General features: G+C 47.8%; 1 protein-coding gene across 3 annotated transcripts in view; it reads left to right on the top strand.

The window, feature by feature from the left end:
* The window catches only part of RCL1 (RNA terminal phosphate cyclase like 1), a 64,074-nt gene extending 52,847 nt beyond the window's left edge, over positions 1-11,227 (top strand). For all 3 annotated transcript variants that reach the window (XM_032866512.1, XM_032866513.1, XM_032866514.1), the window contains 2 exons: positions 642-745; positions 10,480-11,227. In XM_032866512.1, coding sequence (XP_032722403.1) covers positions 642-745; positions 10,480-10,630 — 255 coding nt within the window. In that variant the 3' untranslated portion in view covers positions 10,631-11,227. The remainder of the gene's footprint in view (positions 1-641; positions 746-10,479) is intronic.
* The last annotated feature ends 10,105 nt before the right edge of the window (positions 11,228-21,332 follow it).

Below are 21,332 nucleotides of genomic sequence, written 5' to 3'. Positions count from 1 at the left end.
AGAAGAAAGGCAGTCAAAGCAACCGTGTTCTGCTATGAAGGAAAAGGAAGGGAAGGTGGGGGGCAGTAATGCATAAGCAAACAGTACGAATGGAGGGACTGATCGTGGCAGTTCTCTAGTGTTAAAGCACACGGGGAGAGAGATGAGAAGCTCCTGGAACAGGCCAGCAGTTTCTGAGTGTAACAGAATGTGTGCGTTGGTGAGACCCCTGGATGATGGTCCATTCACGCCAAATCAGCTTCAGGACCGGTCACATAAAGAGGGGCCGCATTCGCGTAGCCCTGGGTAGCGAACTGTACGTTGCCTAGAGCTGATTACGTGTTTCTGCTTGTATGTCCTGCCACTGCTTTCCTTACAAAGACAACGTCTCATTTTTCACTGGATACGGCTCAGTAAACGCATGGGCTCCGTGATTACCGGTGTTTTTATTAAGCTGTTCGTTTCATGCCCTAACGTTAGTTGGTATAAGGGTTACTCTTAAAGGACCGGCCCTCTGTTTTATTACCACTTGAACTCTGTAGTCTGCGTTTCTGTGGTTCTGATGCTCTGGGCTGTGCGGTTATTTCCTTCCTTCTGTTTCGTTGGATTTTCCATTTTCTGGTTGGTACAATGATTAATCTTTAAAGTGTTTGTGTTTACAGGGTGGATGTGTGGACTCTACCAATCAGAGCCTAGCTCTGTTGCTCATGACCCTTGGACAGCAGGATGTTTCCAAAGTCCTCCTCGGACCGCTGTCTCCCTACACGTGAGTGGTTCCCCTCAGCCTCACTGTGCTGTCTGGTTTAAACTTCCAGGTGCTCAGAACGACCCAGGTGTTGGGCCTCACGCAGCTCGTCTCTGTGAACACCTGCTTGTACTGATGGTTAGAGAGCCGGAGGCTGTCACCCTAAACCTGGTGTTTAGCAAGGATTTTGCTTCCAATATTTCTTGTAGCTTCACCATTCCCGTCTGTCATTGTCATTCTCACGTCATCCGTTACGTGACAAATACTGGGCAGTTCTCCTGTGTGAGCTTTAGATTTTGTTTCCATTTTGGAGGTAAACTCCTGGTTCTGTTATAGGTTGGATTTTGTTGTTAGTTTTTTAAATCCCTCTTTTCCTTCACTGTGACAAAGAGGACTGTCTTTTTGTCCAAGATGATAGGGTGTGAGCTGGCTGGAAAGATGAAGGAGGAGGCAAAGTTCATAGTCCTGCTGCTGGACTAGCGGGGAAATTAGAGAGGTGAGTTTGAGGCCAGGCTGTTGTCCGAAGTTGACCGCTGAGGCATGAGAGCAAGCATTCACTGAAAAGAGCAGCTCAGACCTAGTGATAAACAAGACTTAAATGATACACAGCCAAGTAGAAGAAGCATTTCCCATTGATAGCAACAGCCTTTGAGCACTGACCTCTGTGTGTATGTGAGTGCGTGTGTATCTACCTAACACCCTTATGTGGTCATCTGTGGGCGGGAGTGGGCTGAGTGGGCCTTGTGTGGGCAGAGATCTTCAGGTAGATCTGAGACTGAACTGTCCTTTTTCGGTTATCATGGTACCGATGCTGTCTATCTGAAAGGTACAGTACTGTGATAACTGAAGAATGGTGGTGCCATCACCTTGGGAGAGGGGCGTGCCCCGCCACGGCTGGGGAGATCAGGGGACTGGGGGAGAGTCTAATGGAGGGTTTTTTTTGTTTGTTTGTTTGTTTGTTTTTTTGATTGGTGGTGGCAGATTGTTTTGGAACAGGAACTGGAAAAGAGTACATTCTGTTAACAGAGCGGGGGGCTGATAAGCAGGAGAGTGGTGAGGACCACACTGTCTCCTGATAGCTCTTGTAAAGTATTTCACAGCATGGGAGACCGGAAATTGAGTAAATGGCACTCTGGCACCAGGAGTCAACACTGCTAATATAGACTTTGTAACTCAGGCACTTAGAGAGGGGGCTCAAGGCTGGGAGCACAGCACCCTGAGTGCAAAGACTGGCTTCCTGTGGAGAGTTTGCGGGCTGTGGCCGATAGTCTGGGCCCGCCGAGGCCCCTTTAGCTGGTTAGTGGCTCTCATGGCGGTGGCTTCCCATCCTCTGCTCTGGGGCCTCCGAGGGCCTGACTGCTCGCACAGCATGAGGCTGTGTCTAGAAACGTGTGGTCGTGGGGCATGGGGTTTGGCAGAACATTATGTGAAAAATGGAATGTATATTTTTATTTTTCCTTGACAGTTTTTTTTTTCTTTTTTGCTTTTGGAGATTTTTTTTTTCCCCCCAGTTTGGGTCCAAGGCCTTTATAACCTTTTTAAGTCAGCCACCCCTGTGGAGATGGTCAAGATGTAACTGAACATTTTTAAAAGTTTCTGTGTCTTTGACTCCCTCTGCACCAAATATTAATCACAGTGTCCTATCTTCCAGAGACCTTGCCTAAATTATATCTCTTGGGAAAACAAGGTGGTCTGCTCTGACTGGAGCTTTAGAAGAGTAGGACGCATTGCAAAATTATGTGTTTTGAGGCTTGGGGCTGGGCTTTACAGGACATTTATCCTCTGGATTACCTGCCTCCCAGGCTTCGTGTAAGGGAGGGGACAGCCTACCTTCTTTTTGGTAAACTAGCACAAGGGTGGGGGCAAGGGACTTTATTTTTGAAGCTGGATCTGATTGGGACCCTCTTTGCTTTGTCATAATAGAAGGCTCCAGTGGCCCAAAGTGATGAAGAGGCAAAGGTGGGAAGAAGTATATGTCATTGAGGGACCTGGTAAGCGAAGTTGACATAGGATTTGTGAACAATTAAGGGTGAAAAGGGACAGAATCCATAATCAAGACGATCATACTTGGGGGGAGCAGTTTATTGTAATCAGATTCAGGAGCTTTTGAGATCAAACTGTCACACTACTTTAATGAGCTGTTAAAGTCATAAAAATTTGTTTTCTGAAACCTGATTTCTGACAAAAACCAGAACCTTCGTTTAAAGAAGTGTATTCTGGCACTTGGCACATTTTGAGTTTTATAAATAGCTTTTCCAATATCTGTTTACAGGGCACTGGGATTAAGGATTTTTTTTTTTTTTCCCATGCAGTGTTGCTTTCAAATCCTTCTGGAAAATAAGGGTCTCTATGTTCTTCCCTTCTTTTCCTCCTCTCTCTGTTTTATTTCAGGAGATTGCTGTTGGTGGTTTTCTGTGTTACTTGAGAAAGTAAGTCTATCTGTGTGAAGTTCTTCAGGAAGGTCAGAGAGATTTTTTTTTTCAGTAGAATAAAATAGTATTAAATGGCATGCTAGTATGTATAATCTATTTTTGTTGAATTTATTGAGTTTTAGATTGTTACAGTTGGTGAAAGTAGCTCTGCCTTCCCCTCAAAAAGCTTAACTTCAGAGTTCAGGGAAGGATTTACACTTTATTTAAAGGCAGGGTGAACAAGAAGAGTAAATATTAATGAGCATCGTAATTAGCACTTGGGGAAATTGTTCATGACTAGAGGCTGCGGTCCCAGAGCGTGCTGCATTCTGCTTTTGTGTAGGCATCAAGTCCTCTGGATTTCAGGTGCGGCTCTGCCCCAGAGCTCGGGACACAGTGTGGACCAGGCACTGGGCACCCTGAGCTTCTGTCTCTTCAGTAGACATGGTGATGGTCCTGAAGTCATGGGTTTGTGGAGATATAAGGAGGCTTGAAAGAGGTCGAGCACTCAGCCCTCCTAGCCGTGTAGTGGCCCTCACAGAGCTCAGTTGATGCCAGGAGCTGAGGGCGTCCGCTCGGCCTGGGAAGTCCAGCCTCCTGGTAAGGTCACTGTGGACAGCAGGAGGCCTGGGAAACTTGTTTCCGGTGTTCTCGGACCTGAAGTCACTGTAAATTGTCTGCTCAGCTCTCTCTAAATCTGTATTCATTGTGACAAGCCACCTGCAGTTATGTTACTAAACACGCTGCACTTTTTTTTTGGTTTTTGTTTTTTTTTTTTGGTGATTCCTAAGAATTCTGCAGGCTCGGTTTATTTAATGAACACTTACGGTGTGTACTGTTGTCCAGATGTCTAGGTGCTTTAAAAATACGAACTCATGTAGTTTTCATGTTGACCCTGTGGGGGCGATAAAGGCAAGAAGGAGCTCATGCTCCCATTTTCCAATTGAGGGGGGTTGAGGCTGGAGAGGTCAAGTCCTGTGCCCTGGGGACACACAGATCAGCCAGTGGGGTTCTGACCCAGACAGGCTCGTCCAGAGTCCCTGCTTCCCTGACGCGCTGTGCTCTTGTGTAAGAGTGGGATTCCGTCCACGTCTCTGGGCCCCAGGCACCTCCCTGCTGCCTCTTGTCAGAGCCCTCGCTTCAAATTCTGCTGTAAAATGATCTCCTTCTATCTTTAGTTAGAAGTCTAAAATAAACCATGCCACTTTGTTTTTTCCCCTCTCACTTTAATTAATGACCTTTTTCCTCTGCTTGTGAAGTGCTGGGGAGAGAGAGCCCAGTGTCCTTGTTCACTGGCTGATCGGGGCCGTCGGCTCCCCCAGTCTGCAGCACAGCTGCGGGAGACCAAATGAGGGAGCCCCCGGCGGTTTGGGCTCATTTGCTTAGCTGCTCTCTGCAGGCTAGTGCGGCCTGCTCTACCTTACCTCTGGGGCGTGCAGGAAGTCCTGCAAAGCCCCGTCCCTTCTCTTGTGCTCTTTGTACCCCAGAATGTATTTGGCATGGGGGAAAAGCCAGGGATATCCTTATTTTTCAGATGAAAAGAGTGAAGTAGTTAAATTCAGTTGTAAAGGTGGCAGGAGGCAGAGAGTCGGGCTGGGGGAGATGTGAGGTAGCCAGGTTTGGCGGAGAACTTGCTGTGAACATTCATTCTTGGAATAGAGGTCAACAGGTTTTGGGAAAGCCACTGTTGGGCAGAAAAAGCACCACCTGTCTATATTTTTAAAAGCTGGTCTGTCATGACTGTGGGGTCCCATTGAACAGATTCTCTTCCTACCCCTGAAAATTTCCCCTCAACTTCCAGAGCAACACCTTAGGCCTGAGAAGCAGGTAACCCTAATTTCTAAGTGACTTGGTGATGCAGGAGGCAGGACTCTCGGTCAGGTTTTTGTCTGTGGAGCTGCCACACAGAGGCCTCTCTCGTGATCCTGGCAACCCCGCTGTGTCAGACTTCAGAAGGGTGACCTGGTGAGGGGGGCTGGTGTCTAAGGGGTGGGGTGGGCCGTGTGGCAAGTTGCAGGCAGTTGGGGTTCAACGGGCAGGTGCCCATGAGCCCAGTGGACTTCACCTGTTGACCAACAGTGGTAGTGGGAAACCACCCTTTGAAAATACACAGGAAAAATGATCTCTCTGCACCAGTAGTCTCTGAAACATATTTGTCAGATGGACTAAAGGCTTTCATAGGAAAGTCTTTTTCTACAAAAGTATTATTGTTTTTGGTTTTGTTTTTTCCTGAAAATAAATCCTCACTTTTTCCTGAGCAACAACCAAAAAGCTCACTGTACAGTTGTCTAAGTCAGGAGTTCAAATCCTTCACACAGGAGTCGTGTAGAGAGAATTCCAGTTGTCTAAAACGGTGGGTCTGCAGAGCCGCCCAGTACACCCTGCAGGTGGTCCCAGTGCCCCACCGAGCGGCAGAGCTGCCGGCAGCGGGCCACAGCCCCTCTTCTGTGTGGCCCTGTGCTTGTGTGCAAGAGGTGTGATTCTGCCGGGTGGTGCTGGGGAGAGAGGGAAGGGGGGCATCCTGCCCCAGGAGGCACAGCCGCAGCCGCACAGCTATGCGTGGTGAAGGGCGCAGGTCCGCGCGGACGTGACTTACTGAATTCCCACAGGAGATGGTTAGGATTTAACACCATCTGGTTATTTCTCGGCTTCTGGAGAAGCAGCTTCTGGGGAAGCCATTCTGAAGCCTCCCCGCGGCCCCTTCATGCAGGCCTCCTCAGACAGGCAGAGGGGCTGGCGGAACATCTTGTAGGACGTGGATCCGACTTTGCTTTTGCTACAAACACCTGAGGCTGCAAATATGTGGGCCCGTGTTTCCCCGGCCTGCGCCAGAAGCTCAGGGGCGCGCGGAGGCCCCTCGGGGCTTCTGCCAGCTGCCGAGGGCATCTGGGTTTTCCAGCACAGTCCAGCGATTCACCACACCACAGGCTGGGGAGGCGGCGGGAGCAGAGCGCGCCCTGGGCCGGTGCGAGGGCTCAGGCGGCCACCGAACAGGCCGTGCGCTCCTCGGAACACAGACAAGTGGTGAGACGGCTGCCGCCGCCTGCCTTGCTGCCTGCAGATGTCGAGTGTTTATCTGCGGGTTCGATGTGTTTGTTTTCTCTTCTGGGACAGGGTGGGGGACGTGGTGGGCCTGGGACGGAGAGCAAGAAACTGGCCATTTCGGTTGGTGAGGAGGGCGGGGACGCCCACAGGGGAAAAACGGGCTTCCCTTCAAGCTGAGAGCAAGGATGCCACTTGTCAAAGGCAGCGGTGGCTCCCGAGCCCCCTTCCAGGCCTCATGCAGCTGGTAGGGCATGGGCGGGGGCGTGAGCTTTCGCTGCAGACGCGGGCTGTGTCCTGGGGGCGCTTTACCAGAGGCTCAGAGGGCAGTGGCGACACAGCTCTGCAGGAGCATTACTTAGACACCACGAGCTGAGCCAGGCGTACCGTGGAAACCAGAGAGCCTGCTGGCCGAGGAGGCTTTCGTAGGAGAGTTGCCAAACGGGAGGTTACTTTAAAGATGGGGGTGAAGAGAGAGCAGAGAAGCAAGGGACTTCTGGGCCAGCGTGCCCCACGCAGGAGAACTGCTTCCCAGCGCAGTTAACTGTTTCTTCCCTTTGTCCCTGAGGTGCCGGTCATGTCGGCCAGACTGGCTGAGGAGTTGTCCCACCCCCTTTCCCTCATTTGTAGACTGAAGGACAGACAGACAGGAGGGGTGCGAAATTCACCACAGTAGGCTTTGTGCTCACTTGGATATATACTGTGTGAGGCTGTTAGCCAGGCCTAGTACTAGGCCAGTACTTTGGGAATTTCACGAATATTGTATTTTTTTTGAACAGCTGTATTTTTTTTAAATGCTTCTTTTTTTTTTTAAGATTTTATTTATTTATTTGAGATAGAGAATGAGTGAGAGAGAGAGAGAGCATGGGGGTAAGGGTCAGAGGGAGAAGCAGACTCCCTGCTGAGCAGGGAGCTCGATGCGGGACACGATCCTGGGATTCCAGGATCATGACCTGAACCAAAGGCTGTCGCTTTACCAACTGAGCCACCCAGGTACCCCTTGAACAGCTATATTGAGATATAATTCACCTACCACACAGTTTACCCATTTAAAGTGTACAGTTCAGGGGTGCCTAGATGGCTCAGTCAGTTAAGTGTCTGACTCATGGTTTTAGCTCAGGTCGTGATCTCAGGGTCATGAGATTGAGCCCCACATCAGGCTCCCCGCTTAACGGGGAGTCTGCTGGAGATTGTCTTCCTCTGCCCCTCCCCCACCGGTGCATGCACGTGTCCGTGTGTGCTCTCTCTCTAAAACAAATAAGTAAATCCTAAAAAAAATAAAGTGTACAATTCAATGGTTTTCTCTATACTCCCAAAGTTGTGTAACCATAACCACGGTTTCAGAACAGCCCTAATTTTAGAACGTGTTTACCACCGCGGAAAGAAACTCTTCGCCCATTCACGGTTGTTCCCCATCTTTCCTGCTCCCCCCCAGCCCTGGGCAACCACTAATCTGCTTTCTGCCTCTGTTGTTTGCCTGTTCTGGCCATTTCATACAATATGTGGTCTTTCGTGACTGGCGGCTTTGAGCACGATGTTTTCAGAGTTCATCCGTGCTGTGGCGTGTGTCCATACTGTGCTCTTTTTCAAGGCCAAATAATACTCCATTGTAGAGACACGCCGCCTCTTGTTCATCCATTCATCAGTTGACGGGCATTTGGGTTATTCCTACTTTTTTGGCTGTTACGAATAATGCTATCACCGGCATTCGTGTCCAGCTCTTGTGTGGGTGTGTTCCACTTCTCTGTGGTTGTTTGTACCTGCAAGGGTAATCACTGGGTCATGTGGGATGTCCTTACTGAAGACTTAACTGCCGGACGGTTGTCCACAGGGCCACGCCGGATTAACGTTCCAGCCAGCAGTGCCGAGGTGACTGACTGCTTCACTTCCTCACCCAGACACGGGAGGGCTCTCTGTTCGATTGTGGCCATCCTGTGGGGTGTGAAATGGGATCTTCTAGTCGTTTTGATTTTCATTTCCCTAAAATGACTAACAATGTTGAGCGTCTTTTTATGTGCTTATTAGCTATTTGTATGTCTTTGGAGAAATATCTATTCAAATCCTTTGCCCATCTTGGATTATTTGGGTTTTTTTAATTACTCAGTTGTAAGATTTCTTTATATTCTCAATACCAGACCCTTATCAGATACATGATTTGCAAATATTATTTTTTTCCATCCTGGGAATTGTCTTTTTACTTTCTTGATAATGTCCTCGGATGCACAAAAGATTTTAATTTTGAAAGGGATGCCTGGGTGGCTCAGTCATTAAGCGTTTGCCTTCAGCTCAGGTCATGGTTCCAGGGTGCTAGGATGGAGCCCCGCATCAGGCTCTCTGCTCTGCTGGAAGCCTGCTTCTCCCTCTCCCACTCCCCTAGTTTGCATTCCTTCTCTCACTGTGTCTCTCTCTGTCAAATAAATAAATAAAACCTTAAAAAATAAGATTTTAATTTTGATGAAGTGCAATTTATGTTTTTACTTTTATCACTCTGCTTCTGATGATGTATGTAAGAAACCAGTGTCCAGCCCAAGATCATGAGGATTTTCTCCTGTGTTTTCTTCTGTGAGTTTCATGTGTTAGCTGTTAAACTGAGGCCCTTAATCCATCTTGAGTTAATTTTTGTGTATGATGCGAGGAAGGGGCCCAGCTTCATCTTTCTGCACACGGGGCTGTCCCAGCAGCATTTGTTGAAAAGACTATTATTTCACCTTTGAATTACTTCGTACCCCTTTTGAAAGTCAGTTCACCATAAATGTGTGGGTTTATTTCTTGACTCTCAACTCTTTCCCATTGGTCTTTATGTCTAGAATCCGTATTTTGAAAGCTGCTCTGGTAATTCCACGTGTAGGCAGGGTTAGAACCACCTGGCTAGGGTCGGGAGTTTGGACAGTTCAGTTGGGAGGCCGTAGGACACATGTTCGCTGGATACTTCATCACTGAGATGCAGACCATGTCTTCTTACTAAACTGGTGTCCCCAAACTTGCCTGATTAAGAATCACCAGGGAGGGGCGCCTGGGTGGCTCTGTCAGTGAAGCGTCTGCCTTCAGCTCAGGTCATGATCCTGGGATCCTGGGATGGAGCCCCGCATCAGGCTCCCTGCTCAGTGGGAAGCCTACTTCTCCCTCTGTCACTCTCCCTGGTTTTGTTCACTTTCTCTTTCTCAGTCAAATAAATAAATAAAATCTTAAAAAAAAAAAAAGTCACCAGGGTCCTTGTTAAGAATAGATTTCTGGTCCTCGTGCATTAGGGAGACAGGGCCTGTAAGGGGTGGGGAAGGGCTGACTTTGTGTTGGCCTGTGCTTCCAGGCTCTACTATGTGGGCCCTTGCTCCCTACCAGTTGTTAGTTGAATAGAACCTTCGGGAACTTGGGTGTTTAATGAACTCTCCAGGTGAGTCTTATGGTCAAGGCCAGCTGGGAAGATGCTGCATCTGCTAGGGCAGACCAGTAGAAGCCTGCTTACCTGTCCCTTGGCCTTTCCATGGAATTGCTGTTCCTAAGGTACTGTTGAGATGAAGCCATCATTCTGTCTTAAAGGAGATGACGAGAAACAGCCCTATGAAATTCCGTGTCACATTTACTGTGAGCTCCTCCCTGGCCACCTAGTTTAATGTGGCCGGCCGTATACATGCAAACATGTTGTACCCACATTTCTTCCCACCCCCTTGCCTTGTTTCCTTTCTTTAAATTTCCACAGTTAAAGAGTATTTAACTTGTCTACCCCACTACATTGACAACTCCCTGAGAGAAGGGATTTTTTTGTTGACTGCAACATCCCTAGCACCAAGCACGGTTCTTGGTACAACGTACACACTCAGTAAATGTGTGTGGAGTGAATGGAAGGGTTATATTGAAGTTGAGGAGTGAAGAGAGACACTGTCAGTTTTGGCCTCTGCTTGGTTGTCCGGCGTGATGCTATGAGTCACGGGAGTGCATGTGTATCTCTCTGCATGTTAGTCTCAAAGACTAACGCTGTATTTATGTCTACTCGACTGGCATGGGGCCAGATGACTTACGTGTCCTGTACTAACCTCGGACCTTTAAAAATCTAATTTATCTTATATTGTTTGCATCTCCATAGGCTGTCCAAATACACTTTGGAAAATGGCAGGCTGTGAATAAATACTATTTAATGAGCTTTGATTGAGACGTTCTTAATTTTAGATATTCTTGATCTGTGAAAAGTAAAGGCTTGGGTTCTAGATGGGGGAAGGAGAACTTTTTTTTGAAAATGGAATTCCTTTTTCACCCCTCCCTCATTTTTTGTTTTTGTTTTTTGTTTGTTTGTTTTTTCCTTTTTAGGATAGAATTTTTGCGGCATTTGAAGAGCTTTTTCCAGATTATGTTTAAAATTGAAACCAAGCCATGTGGTGAAGAGCTCAAGGGTGGGGATAAAGTGCTGATGACCTGTGTTGGCATCGGTTTCTCCAACCTTAGCAAGACGCTCAAGTGATACTCTCACCAGATAAGGCCCCAATGCCTACAAGCAAAGCAGAAACTGCCACGGACACCCAACAGGACCAAGTCCAAATTCATCCAGGACAGGTTATGCTCTTACATTAAGGATTTCTTAACTTTCCATTAAAAAAAAAAATCAGAATATTCGAAGAAAAAACATCTCTGTATCATGTGGCTTCTAGCTGTTTTTGCGGTGGCACTGACATTCCTCAGGAGGCCCAGTCATGCCGAGTGCACCCTTGGCTCACCTGATAACACGTATGCCTTCAGGACACAGTTGTGCTGCTAGAACAACCTCCCAGCTGCATCCCTGGGCTTCTGGCACGTGGAGCCTGTCACCGTTCTTCCTGTGAGGGCTGATGCGCTGAGCTTCGGTTTCTGTGTAGGATCACTGAGATAACACAGGGCAACGTGCACTGCTCGCACGTGTCAGGATCGGTCTGTGAAGCTCACTGGTGCACCTCGTCTTCTGAATGGACTGACATCTTGGAGGCAGGTGTCGCCCCCCTGTCTGGCTCATCGTATGTGTGTGTGGGGCGAGGAGTGCCTGGGGAGGGCAGGGGTCCATTAAAGTTATTGGATATTTTCTCTATCTAAGGTGTGCGGTACATTTTCTTATTTTATCCTCATGGTAGCTCTGCAATATGGATTTTATTAAATTCTTAAGAAAATCCATGGAGGGTATTTTATCCCTTTGAAGTTTATAATGTAAAGACAGTAGATGTACTGATTTAAAGTGCTGCATGTAATAGTGTCAGAGTCTGGAATTGGACCCGACTTGCAAGCTCCTAAGTCAGATGGTTACTGCCCCATGGATGCTAGCGGAAGACCTGCGGATCTTAGGTCCGAGATAGAGAACTTTGTAGTTGGAGCACAGCAAGCAGCATGAACCTCATGTTTGGATCGGATTCCCTTGTCCCCCAAGTCCCAGAGTGACGACGTGAGGCAGGGGTGGGGGGCAGGGCGATGCCGAGCATGCAGTGGGCTTGCCCCGTGGCTGAGGAGTTTGTACACTCGGGGACTCCTCTTCTTCCAGCAGGCCTGCTCTTTCTTCCAGATGGGGACATTACTGCATCCCTCAGGACTGCTTGCTGGGAGCACCATTAGGACAAAGGGCCCAGGGAAAGGCCTCCCGAGCAAGGACATGCAGGAACGGTCGGACAACTATAAGAGTCTACATTTGGTAGGTGTATGGGGCCACACTTGGTAGGAAAGAAAAGATCTAATTCTTTCTACGAGGATTCCAAACGGTATTTTCCACCTGGGGGCTGCAGGTAATTCGAAGTAAGGAAAGATCTTTCTCTCCCCAATCTTTGTACCCTTTCTTTTTCGGGGGAAAGGGACTAGAGGAAGTCTATGCTGTCATGACTGGGGGTGTGGGAAGATGTGGAGATGTAAGCCTAACATGGCAGGAGGCCAGGCTGTTTGGAACGATGGCATTCCACTTACTGAGAACTTTGCATAGCTGTTAATTTTTGTTATGCATAAGAAATGAACACACAAACTGGGGGACCTGGGTGGTTCAGTGGGTTAAGCTTCTGCCTTTGGCTCAGGTCATGATCTCAGGGTCCTGGGATCGAGCCCCACATTGGGCTCTCTGCTCGGTGGGGAGCCTGCTTCCCCCCCCCCCTCTCTGCCTGCCTCTCTGCCTACTTGTGATCTCTCTGTCAAATAAATAAATAAAATCTTAAAAAAAAAAAGAAATGAACACAAACTTAGCAGTTGAGAACAATACCCATGTATCCTCTCCATTCTCTAGGTTGGAGGTTCTGGTGGGCTTGACTGGTTTCTAGTCTTAGAGTCTCACAAGGCTGATGCCAGCTGGGCTCTGGCAAAGAATGAACTAGCTCATTCAGATTGTTGGCAGAATTCAGGTTCTAGGACTAGAATTCCTATTTCTGGCTGGCTGTCAGCTGGGGACATCTTTCAGCTTCTAGAGGTGGCCTGGATTCCTTGTACCTTGCCTCTCTGTCTTCAAGCCAGCGATGGTACATTCAATCCTGTTGCCTCCAGCCTTTCTCACGCTTTGTCTCTGACTTTTTCTTGTGGCACCAGCTGAAGACTCATTGCTTTAGTTGCTTTTAAATGCCTCCTGTCTTACCTGGATAATCTCTCTATTTTAAGGTCCCCTGATCACAACAATACCTAAGTTTGTGTTTGAATAGCTAGGGGCTTGTATCAGGGTCAGCCATCTGAGAATTCTGCCTACCACACATGCTGCCGTCTGTTTGCTGCTGCTGCTGTTTGAACCCAGAATGGCCCATGAATAAATTTAGAACTAAGGGGCCATGTTGCTTTGGACACGACAGATACTATCCTCAGGGGCTGTCTGTTGTAGCAAGCTCCGGAAATGGTACTGTTGGCCAGTTTAGGGTGGTGTGTGGACTGCAGGCAGATCATTACAAACAGTAGAAGGCTGTGTGCTTCTCTCTGCTGTGAACATGGGAGGGTCCAGTGTTTCCAGCCCTCCTTCTGGTGTAGCTGCTTCTGCAGCAGGAATATCTAGTAGTGGTGTAGATATGGCCAAAGGAGGGGAAATTTAGTATTTATGTATACTGCGTGCTCCCAGCCCCTCCTCAAATGCCCAAGAGAAGCAGTACCGTTCACTGAGCAGGAGCCATTCTGTGCAGGTAGCTGGTCCGTCTTTGACACTGGGCACCTCCAGTTTCTGCCTTGTTCTTAGATTCGCTCCTGGTTGGTCCAGCTGCCCCTAGGGTAGTTTGAAGAGAGATTCTAGCATTTTTAGGCTTGGTTTTCTTAGTTTTTCTGTTTCCTGTCTGTCAGACAGAAACAGACCATCCTGAATTCATTGAGGGTGGTGATTTTTATTTTAAGGACCTATACACCTGTGACCTTGTTGGGTCAGACTACATTCTATGAAAATTCTATGAAAAAAAATCAGACTACATTCTATGAAAACACCAGCCAGCCTCCTTGGTCATAATTATTTTACCGTGTTCGTCAAGACAGTTGACAAGAGGTGGGAGGAAGCCAGGATATTGCAGCATAGAGTGCTGATGGGGAAAGAGCAGCAGGAGGCTCTGCGGAAGTCCAAATTGCCCTCAGAGACCAGCTAAACCTCATGGTTTATTTATTTATTTTAATCTTTTCTGATAAGAACTGGTGAAGGACATCACTGAATACACACCCAACAAGAAAACCCAAAAGCTTATGTTGCGTCATGGTGCCTGTCTTCTCACTGTCACGGGAACACAAGACCCCATGAGGTGGCCATTTCCTGCTAGGTCTTTTGTTTTGGGAGCCTCCTCAGCGAGGTCCCTGCTGGCAGATAGTTTTATGCTGAGTGAAACCTTCGGAAGTAGGCTGGATGGAGTAGAGGAGCGGAAGTGGGTATGATCAAAGGTAGATAGATGGGAGAGAAGGAAACACCAGGGAAGTAAGGAATTCCCACAGGGTTGGCCATGCCTACAGTGGGGGTGGGACTCCCCCAGGTGAGGTTGGGGACTAAGGTGGGCTGATGAAATGGATTTACTGGGGACTTTGGTCATGGCGTGAGGAGGAGGTTGTGGGGTTCCACTGGCTCTGCTGGTTGTATTGGAGAGCTGCGGCTGGACTAGTGTGGGCAATGTGAGCCTGTCGGTGATGAACAGGGAAGCAGCCCCACGGGCTGGTGCCCCACCCACATCTCCGTTGTTCTTCACGGACTCTGGGTGGGGGGGCGACGAGAAGCAGCTTCTGCTCAGTCAGAGTATCCATGGTCAGACCACACAAGTGTGTTCTTAGGAAGGACTAATGGCTAATGCGAATGTCAACAGACAAGTGGGTTCTTTTGGGACTCGAGTTGACTAGGTCTAAGAGGCCATTTAAGTGGAATAATTTATCAGTGTTCGGCATCTTACAGAAGCCAAGCCACATCGCTCATTTTCTCAAACAAATAAAAGCCTTCATTTTGTCTGGGGCTGCTCTGATTCCTTGTCATATTTGGCCCACACCTGTGAGACAGTCTGACCCCAAGCCTAAGAGCAGGCTTTGGATCAGCCCTGTTGACCAGCCCAGGTCAGAATTTGGGCTGATGGACTGCTCCCTCTCTTCCTGGTCCTGATGCTGGTGGTTCCCGATGTGGATCCCGCTCTGCTGAGACCCTTCCATTGGGTCTGCAGGGGAAACGACGGTAATCTCAGGAGGTAATTGTGGTGCAGCTTGCTTTCTGGGTCATCTTGGCTGCTGACCAGCTGTTATGACATTAACTAATTTACCTCCCCACACTTGGGTTTCCTCTGTGGAATTGCAGTCGATGTGTGAGATGGTGCAAAAAAAAAAAAAGTCAGAAAGATGCCCACCATTGCGTACTTGTCCCGCCAACCCTCCCCCATTCTCCTATATGTTTATTTGGGTTAGTTGGCATGAGTTTTTGCTTTTGTTTTATAAATAGCAAGGTCTATTTATAGACCCCGAGGTCTCAGGACACTCTGTTTCCTTCCCATTCCCAACCTTCTAAAGAGCCTTGTACCCAAAAATATTCAGATTGATTAATTTGTTAATAATTTCTGCTACCATTTGGGCAATATTATATTCAAGCCTATGAATTTCTATAAATCAGAGGCCAGCTTAAAGACAAAGGATAAGGAACCAGCCCAGCAAGGAGACACAGGACAGCTCTGTATGTCTACTCCTTGAATACCCTATCACCAGGGCCATGAGAATCATTGGCCTTGCTGCTGGACTCACTGGTGTCCATTTGGGCAACTGGTCTTGGGAGCAGATGATGCCCTAAAAGAAGAGGGATCTTCATAGGTCTTTTAGGAAAGACACTGGTGGGGACTGTATATTTTCAGATGGTGCCTGGCGTACTGTGGGGACAGATCCAACTTCAGGCTGTGACAGCTTACCTCAGGCTGTTTTAAATGCTGAATTCACTTGGTTTTAGACCTCCTGCGTCCAAAAGAGGAGTCTTTTGGACTCCTCTTTTGGTCTCGTGCTTTGTTTTGACCTTCCTGCTATTTTTATCTGCTGGCAGCTAAAGTCCTCTTGCCTAAGATCTGTAAGCTTTGAAGAACCAATGGAAATGTTTACAGAATGCCAGGAAAAAGAAAATCCTCGCTCCAAATTATGCAAGGAAAAGAACAAAAATTATTAAATATCCACAAAATGAAATGTTTCCTTCCTTAATTGTTAAAATATTGAGATGTATGTTGTATAGGCAAGAGTTTCTTTCTTCACAAGCATTTCTAAGCACTCAAGACTGCCAAGGAACCATAGCTAATCATCTAGTAAGTGAGTTGCTGGGCTCCGAAGCAATTTAAAAGACAAAATTATAAAAAGCTTCAGAAATTTAGGATGTGGCTACATTTTAATATGTGTGGTTTGATAATGCTGTCCTAAGAGGCCTAGAAAGTAAAAAGTTGTGGGAGCCCTCCCCTGTTCTGAACCACCGCCTCAGACCGAAAGCCTCAGCAGTTGCTGAGAGGGCCCCCATCCCATGATGCACCCCCAGCTGCATGTTCTCACGGACCCCAGGGAGCCTCCCCTGTCTTGGCACTTAACTGCACTTGGTCAGTCATTCCTAAATTGTCCCCTGCCAACATGTGATGGGATGGACTGCGTTCATCTTTTAAGGTTTGATATGGCTATGATTTTTAAAAGGCTTTTAAAAGGCTATGATTTTTAAAAGGCTTTATTTTTAAAAATATTTTATTTATTAGAAAGAGAGGGAGATCACAAGCTGGGGGAGCAACAGAGGGAGAGGGAGAAGCAGACACCCCGCTGAGAAGGGAGCCCAGTGCGGGGCTCGGTCCCTGGGCCCCTGGGATCATGAGGTGACCCGAAGGCAGACACGTAACTTACTGAGCCACCCAGGTGCCCCAAAAACCTTATTTTTAAAAAAGATAAATTCAGTAATTTCTGAGCATAGTTTTTGGTTTCTCAATTTCAGTAGAGTGTTGGGCAGCTAACACAGTGGGAGGAATGAGTCCTGTGTGAACCCTAGCTGTGTCCGCTGATGTGTGGCTGGGGGCATGGAGGCTCATTTCCTCGCCTGCAGTATGTGAATTGTCTACCATCTACCCTAGTACAGAGAAGATTTCTTTAACATAATGGTTATGAACTAAATGCTAGCCATTTGGTCCCAGGTAAAGGTTGAAAGGCGGCTTCAGCCTAACAGGTTAGCATCAGCGTGAGTCACAGGGTTTATCTTTAACATCTAGTACATGGATGTGCTCAGCTAGAAGGCCAGAGATGAGATGATGGCACCTGCAGGGCTTGGGGTCAAACTGCCCCATGACAAATGGAGCTTAAAACAGGGCCTGCAGGCATCTCCACGGAGTTCACCTTGTTCCAGGTGGTGAGTTAGGATCTGTCCAGTCAGGGTGAACTGAAAAGATGGACTCTGCCTCAGGGCTGTTGGGTCCTAGAGCCACTGTGTACGCCAGACCCACCCAAGGAACTACGATGTCGTTAGAATTCAGCTCTCTCCCATCTCAGCCTGCTTTCTTCAGTTGTTCTCCTGCAGGCAATCTCTTGAATATTCTGTTCTCTCAGCAACCATGGTAGACAGAGAGACTGTCTCTGCCCAGTATTTAAAAAAAAAATCCCCTCAGAGTTATCTCCCTCTGCTGACTACAGAATGCTTTGATTGACCACTGGTCCTCTGTGGCACCTTCCAGAGCATGCTCTGTGGCACACTGGCATCCTGACATGCTTCCCCTGGAAAGGGTTATTAGAGGTATAGACATTGCTGTAATCTCCATCCCAGGTTTGAAGCATCACAATGTGCATTAATTTGGCAAAGGCTCTGTGAAGTCCTGCAGTTGAAACTCTTTGTTCATGCTACCACTCTTCAAGCTGACTTGACCACAGGACTCCATACCTGCCAAAAAAAAAAAAGAGCATTACATACCGTGCTTTTATTCTGCAGATCATACTTTGGCTGTTCCTGGTCTTCTGGTATTATTGTAGAAAAGTTTTAGGGATATTTTTTAGGAAAAAATCAACTCTTCCATTCTTTTTTTTTTTTTTAAGATTTTTATTTATTTATTTGATAGAGATCACAAGTAGGCAGAGAGAGAGGAAGGGAAGCAGGCTCCCCGCTGAGCGGAGAGCCCGACGTGGGGCTTGATCCCAGGAGTCTGAGATCGTGCCCTGAGCCGAAGGCAGAGGTTTTAACCCACTGAGCCACCCAGGCACCCCAACTCTTCCATTCTTGATTGGAGTATTTGTGAGAAGCTGAGCAGTTTGGGGTCCCTGGTGGGAAATAGAGTCATGTGTAACCCTTGCCCCAGCCTCACTGTGTCAGTCACCCACACATATGAGCTTCAAAGCAGCGGCCACCAGCCCTACCCATCCCTGTACCATCTTTTCTTCCTGTCTGGGCTTCGAAGAGTTAGAAGGGTCAGGTATGGGGAGAGGAGGGGATTCTTTTCCTATCATGTCATAATTACGGTGCCCCTGGTTTCTTGAGCTTTGCATTGAGAGTTCCTTACTTCTTGGCTCAGAACCTTAACATGGCAGTAGAGCTCGTGAGCTCTCAGGAAGAAGAGGTCAGAAGATGTGCATAGAAGTTTTGACTGGGAGTCCAGGGAGAGTGCCAGAGGCTTGTGGCTGATTAGCTCAAGTCTTGGTAATCGGTGAGGGAGCCGGGACGGTAGAGAAGTGGTTGGCCATACTCTTAGGCCAGCCTGAGCTCCCAAACATCTGGATATTCAAAGAACTCTGACGGTGGCATCACCTACCAGCAGAAGTGAAGATGGTGTTTTTGAGGCAGGGGCCCTAGGAAGCGGAAAAAGGCTTGGGCTTTTTAAGTGGGCTTGTAAAAGGAGACTCTTCAAAAAAAAAGGAAAGAAAAATTAAAAGGAGACTCTTGAACTTAAAACAAGCCCTGCCAGCCCTGCTCCTCTGCTGGTGGGCTCTCCAGGAAAGAGCCTGCACAGGTATTCCCTGAGGGTCTTCTCTAAAGTGAGGAACTTAGGCGGGTGCTTGCTGAAGCTGCTGGTCCTGTATGTCAGCGATAAACTTTTGCAGCTCCCGACATCCTGAGTGGGTGCTGTTCGCAGTCCTGAGTTTTGTCTTTCGGGAGTTCACTGAAGGAGAAAGAGCAGCGAAGTTTCAATCGGAGCCCTGAACTTGACAGAGTAGGAGGTAGCGAAGAGCACTTGAGCTTCCTGTCCACCTACCTGAAGAAGCGGTGCGAGGGGAAGTGGCAGACAGCCCAACAGACTGAAGGAGCATGAGGCCAGCGCCGCTTAACAATACCAAGGAAACAGCTCTGGCAAAACCAGGGGGGCTGCCAGGAGGACAGCAGTGGGTGGGCGGTTCCCGCGCCTCAGGGGGTGTCCTACTTGTCTTATTCGTTTGCCGGGAATCCTTGGCCCCAAGAGGAGCGTGAACACTGAACATAATAGGACTGGCGCAGGCTTGTCTGACTCTCTTTCCAAATGTTAAGCCCTACTGTTACGGGTAATATACAGATTCATTGTGTAAAGGATTACTGAATTCATTCTTTTTTTTTTTTTTTTTAAGATCTAAAAAATTTATTTGACACAGAGACAGCGAGGGAGGGAACACAAGAAGGGGAGTGGGAGAAGGAGAAGCAGGCTTCCCGCGGAGCAGGGAGCCCGTTGTGGGGCTCGATGCCAGGACCCCGGGATCATGGCTTGAGCGGAAGGCAGATAGATGCCTAATGACTGAGCCACCCAGGTGCCCCTGAATTCATTCTTTTTTTAAAAGATTTTATTTATTCATTTTTAGAGAGCGCCAACGCATGGGGGAGGGGCGGGGACGCGAGCTCACGTGGGTGCACATGCGCACGAGTGGGAGATGGGGGTCAGGGATGGGCTGAGGGAGACCGAAAGGGAGAGAGAGAGAATCCCCAGCAGATTTGTCAGGGAGTGCATGCCTGACTTGGGGCCAGATCCCAGGACCTGGATTGACCCGGCTAAAACCAAGAGTCAGACGCTCAACCCACTGAGCCCCCCAGGTGTCCCTACTGAATTCATTCTTGTTCCATTGAATACCTTCTCAACCAACGGATTATATTGTGGAGAAACAGGTATGTGAAAATTTTAGATGTTTGAAAGAACTGAGGTTCCCATATTTTCTTGAAAAGTCTGGAAAGACTGTTACATTGTATAATTATGTTATCCTCAGTAGTGGTCTCCTATTGGTTACCTACTTTGGTCATGTGATTATTCTGGAATGTTCCAGAATGTTTGCTAGTGTTGGGGTAGGTGAGGAGAGAGAGAAGTGGGGGAGACTGGAAGTCAGTTCAGTTATTGGGTCATTCTCAGTTGTCATTCAAACAGGTGAAGTTCCATTTGGCATTACTGATCTGCTGAAATGTTATCCAAGCTGAGCCTCCTCACTCTGAGATCAGGTGCTACTTTCTTCCCTCAGGATGTCTTCCTCTGCAAAGCCTCAGCCTTCCAAGGTGGCAAGTGTTCAGATTTGCCCTGATTTGCAGTTGTCACTGACATACGGATTTCTAAACACTTCCTCAAACTTAAGTCAGCCTCTCAGGACTTATATTCAGACTTATGAAAGCTGTGAGATGGCCTCACGGCCACGCAATGAGTAGAGAGATGGAACATGAACACACAACTTATGGTTCCTAGCTCTGAACCATGATACGGGAAGGTCGCTAGCAGGCCGTACCTTGGTGCTCTTTCAAATGAGTATTGTTTAAGTATGTGTTTAGTATTTATTTAGAGATGAGCAGATGAACCTTCTGTGAGGGGAGGGTAGAAAAGGAGCACCCCAGATTTCCACATCTCAGTGGAACTAGAGCCCAAGTTTATTATCTTTGTCAACTTAGGTAGTCATACTAACCAGGGTGTTTTGTGTTTCCTGAGTATAATTGACTGGAAACAGTCAGACTTAAGCAAAAATGAGGATGTATTGACTGTCTTAAAGAAAAAGGCCAGGGCTACATCTCTCTTTGGGCTTCTCTGGGTCCTGAGGCTTAACTGATGTCATCCAGACTCATCACTTTTGTCCTGTATCTCTGGTCCTTCTCCTGCCCTGTTCCCTAGCAAGATTTCCCCACTGTTGGATGCGAGAGGCTGTTAGGAGTTCTTGGCTGCCCCAATGGAAAGAGTCTAACAGTTCTCAATTGTCGCCCCAAAGAGTTGAGTATCATGGAATTGATTTTGGTCATTTGCCCAAACAGTAATCAATTACTATAACCAGAGAGATTGATTGCTGTGATTGGCCATGCTTTGGTCACATGCCAACACTTAGAGCCTGGAAGAGTCCCACTCCCAAACCACATGCACTGAACATGGGGAGGTGGTTCCCCAAGGAAACTGATTTCTTGTGCCAAAAGACAAGGAAGTGGATGCTGAGCAGACCAAGCCAACAGACAGATACTGTAGAAATGTCCTTATGTCCCCCTAGTACCTTGCAGTTAATCAAAATATTGCTTTAAACCACATTCAGGCCACTCCCTGAGCAGAGTGCTGACCCATACTATTTAACCTATTTCATTACATTATGGACTGGTTCCCTGGGCACCTTCCCGACTGGCTCCCTCTTACTCCAACTCTGTCTTCACCAGGTGAGTAGGTAGGAGAGCAGAGGGACTCAGCCCAGGACAGAATTCAGAACAGAACATGACCCTGCACTCCTGGCTGATGGCCAGCAACCACTGCTGACTCTGCCATTTGGCTCTTGGGCAAGCCCAGCAGCACAGCTTTGCTTGTCCCACAGCCACCTGGGTCCCACCAAAACTGAGACTGGTTTGGGTT

Source organism: Lontra canadensis, unplaced genomic scaffold (genome assembly GCF_010015895.1).
Source record: "Lontra canadensis isolate GAN:19392208 unplaced genomic scaffold, GSC_riverotter_1.0 scaffold31, whole genome shotgun sequence".
NCBI classification, from domain to species: Eukaryota; Metazoa; Chordata; class Mammalia; order Carnivora; family Mustelidae; genus Lontra; species Lontra canadensis.
Note: the sequence above shows the minus strand (reverse complement) of the source record. Positions and strands in the feature narration are given on the sequence as shown.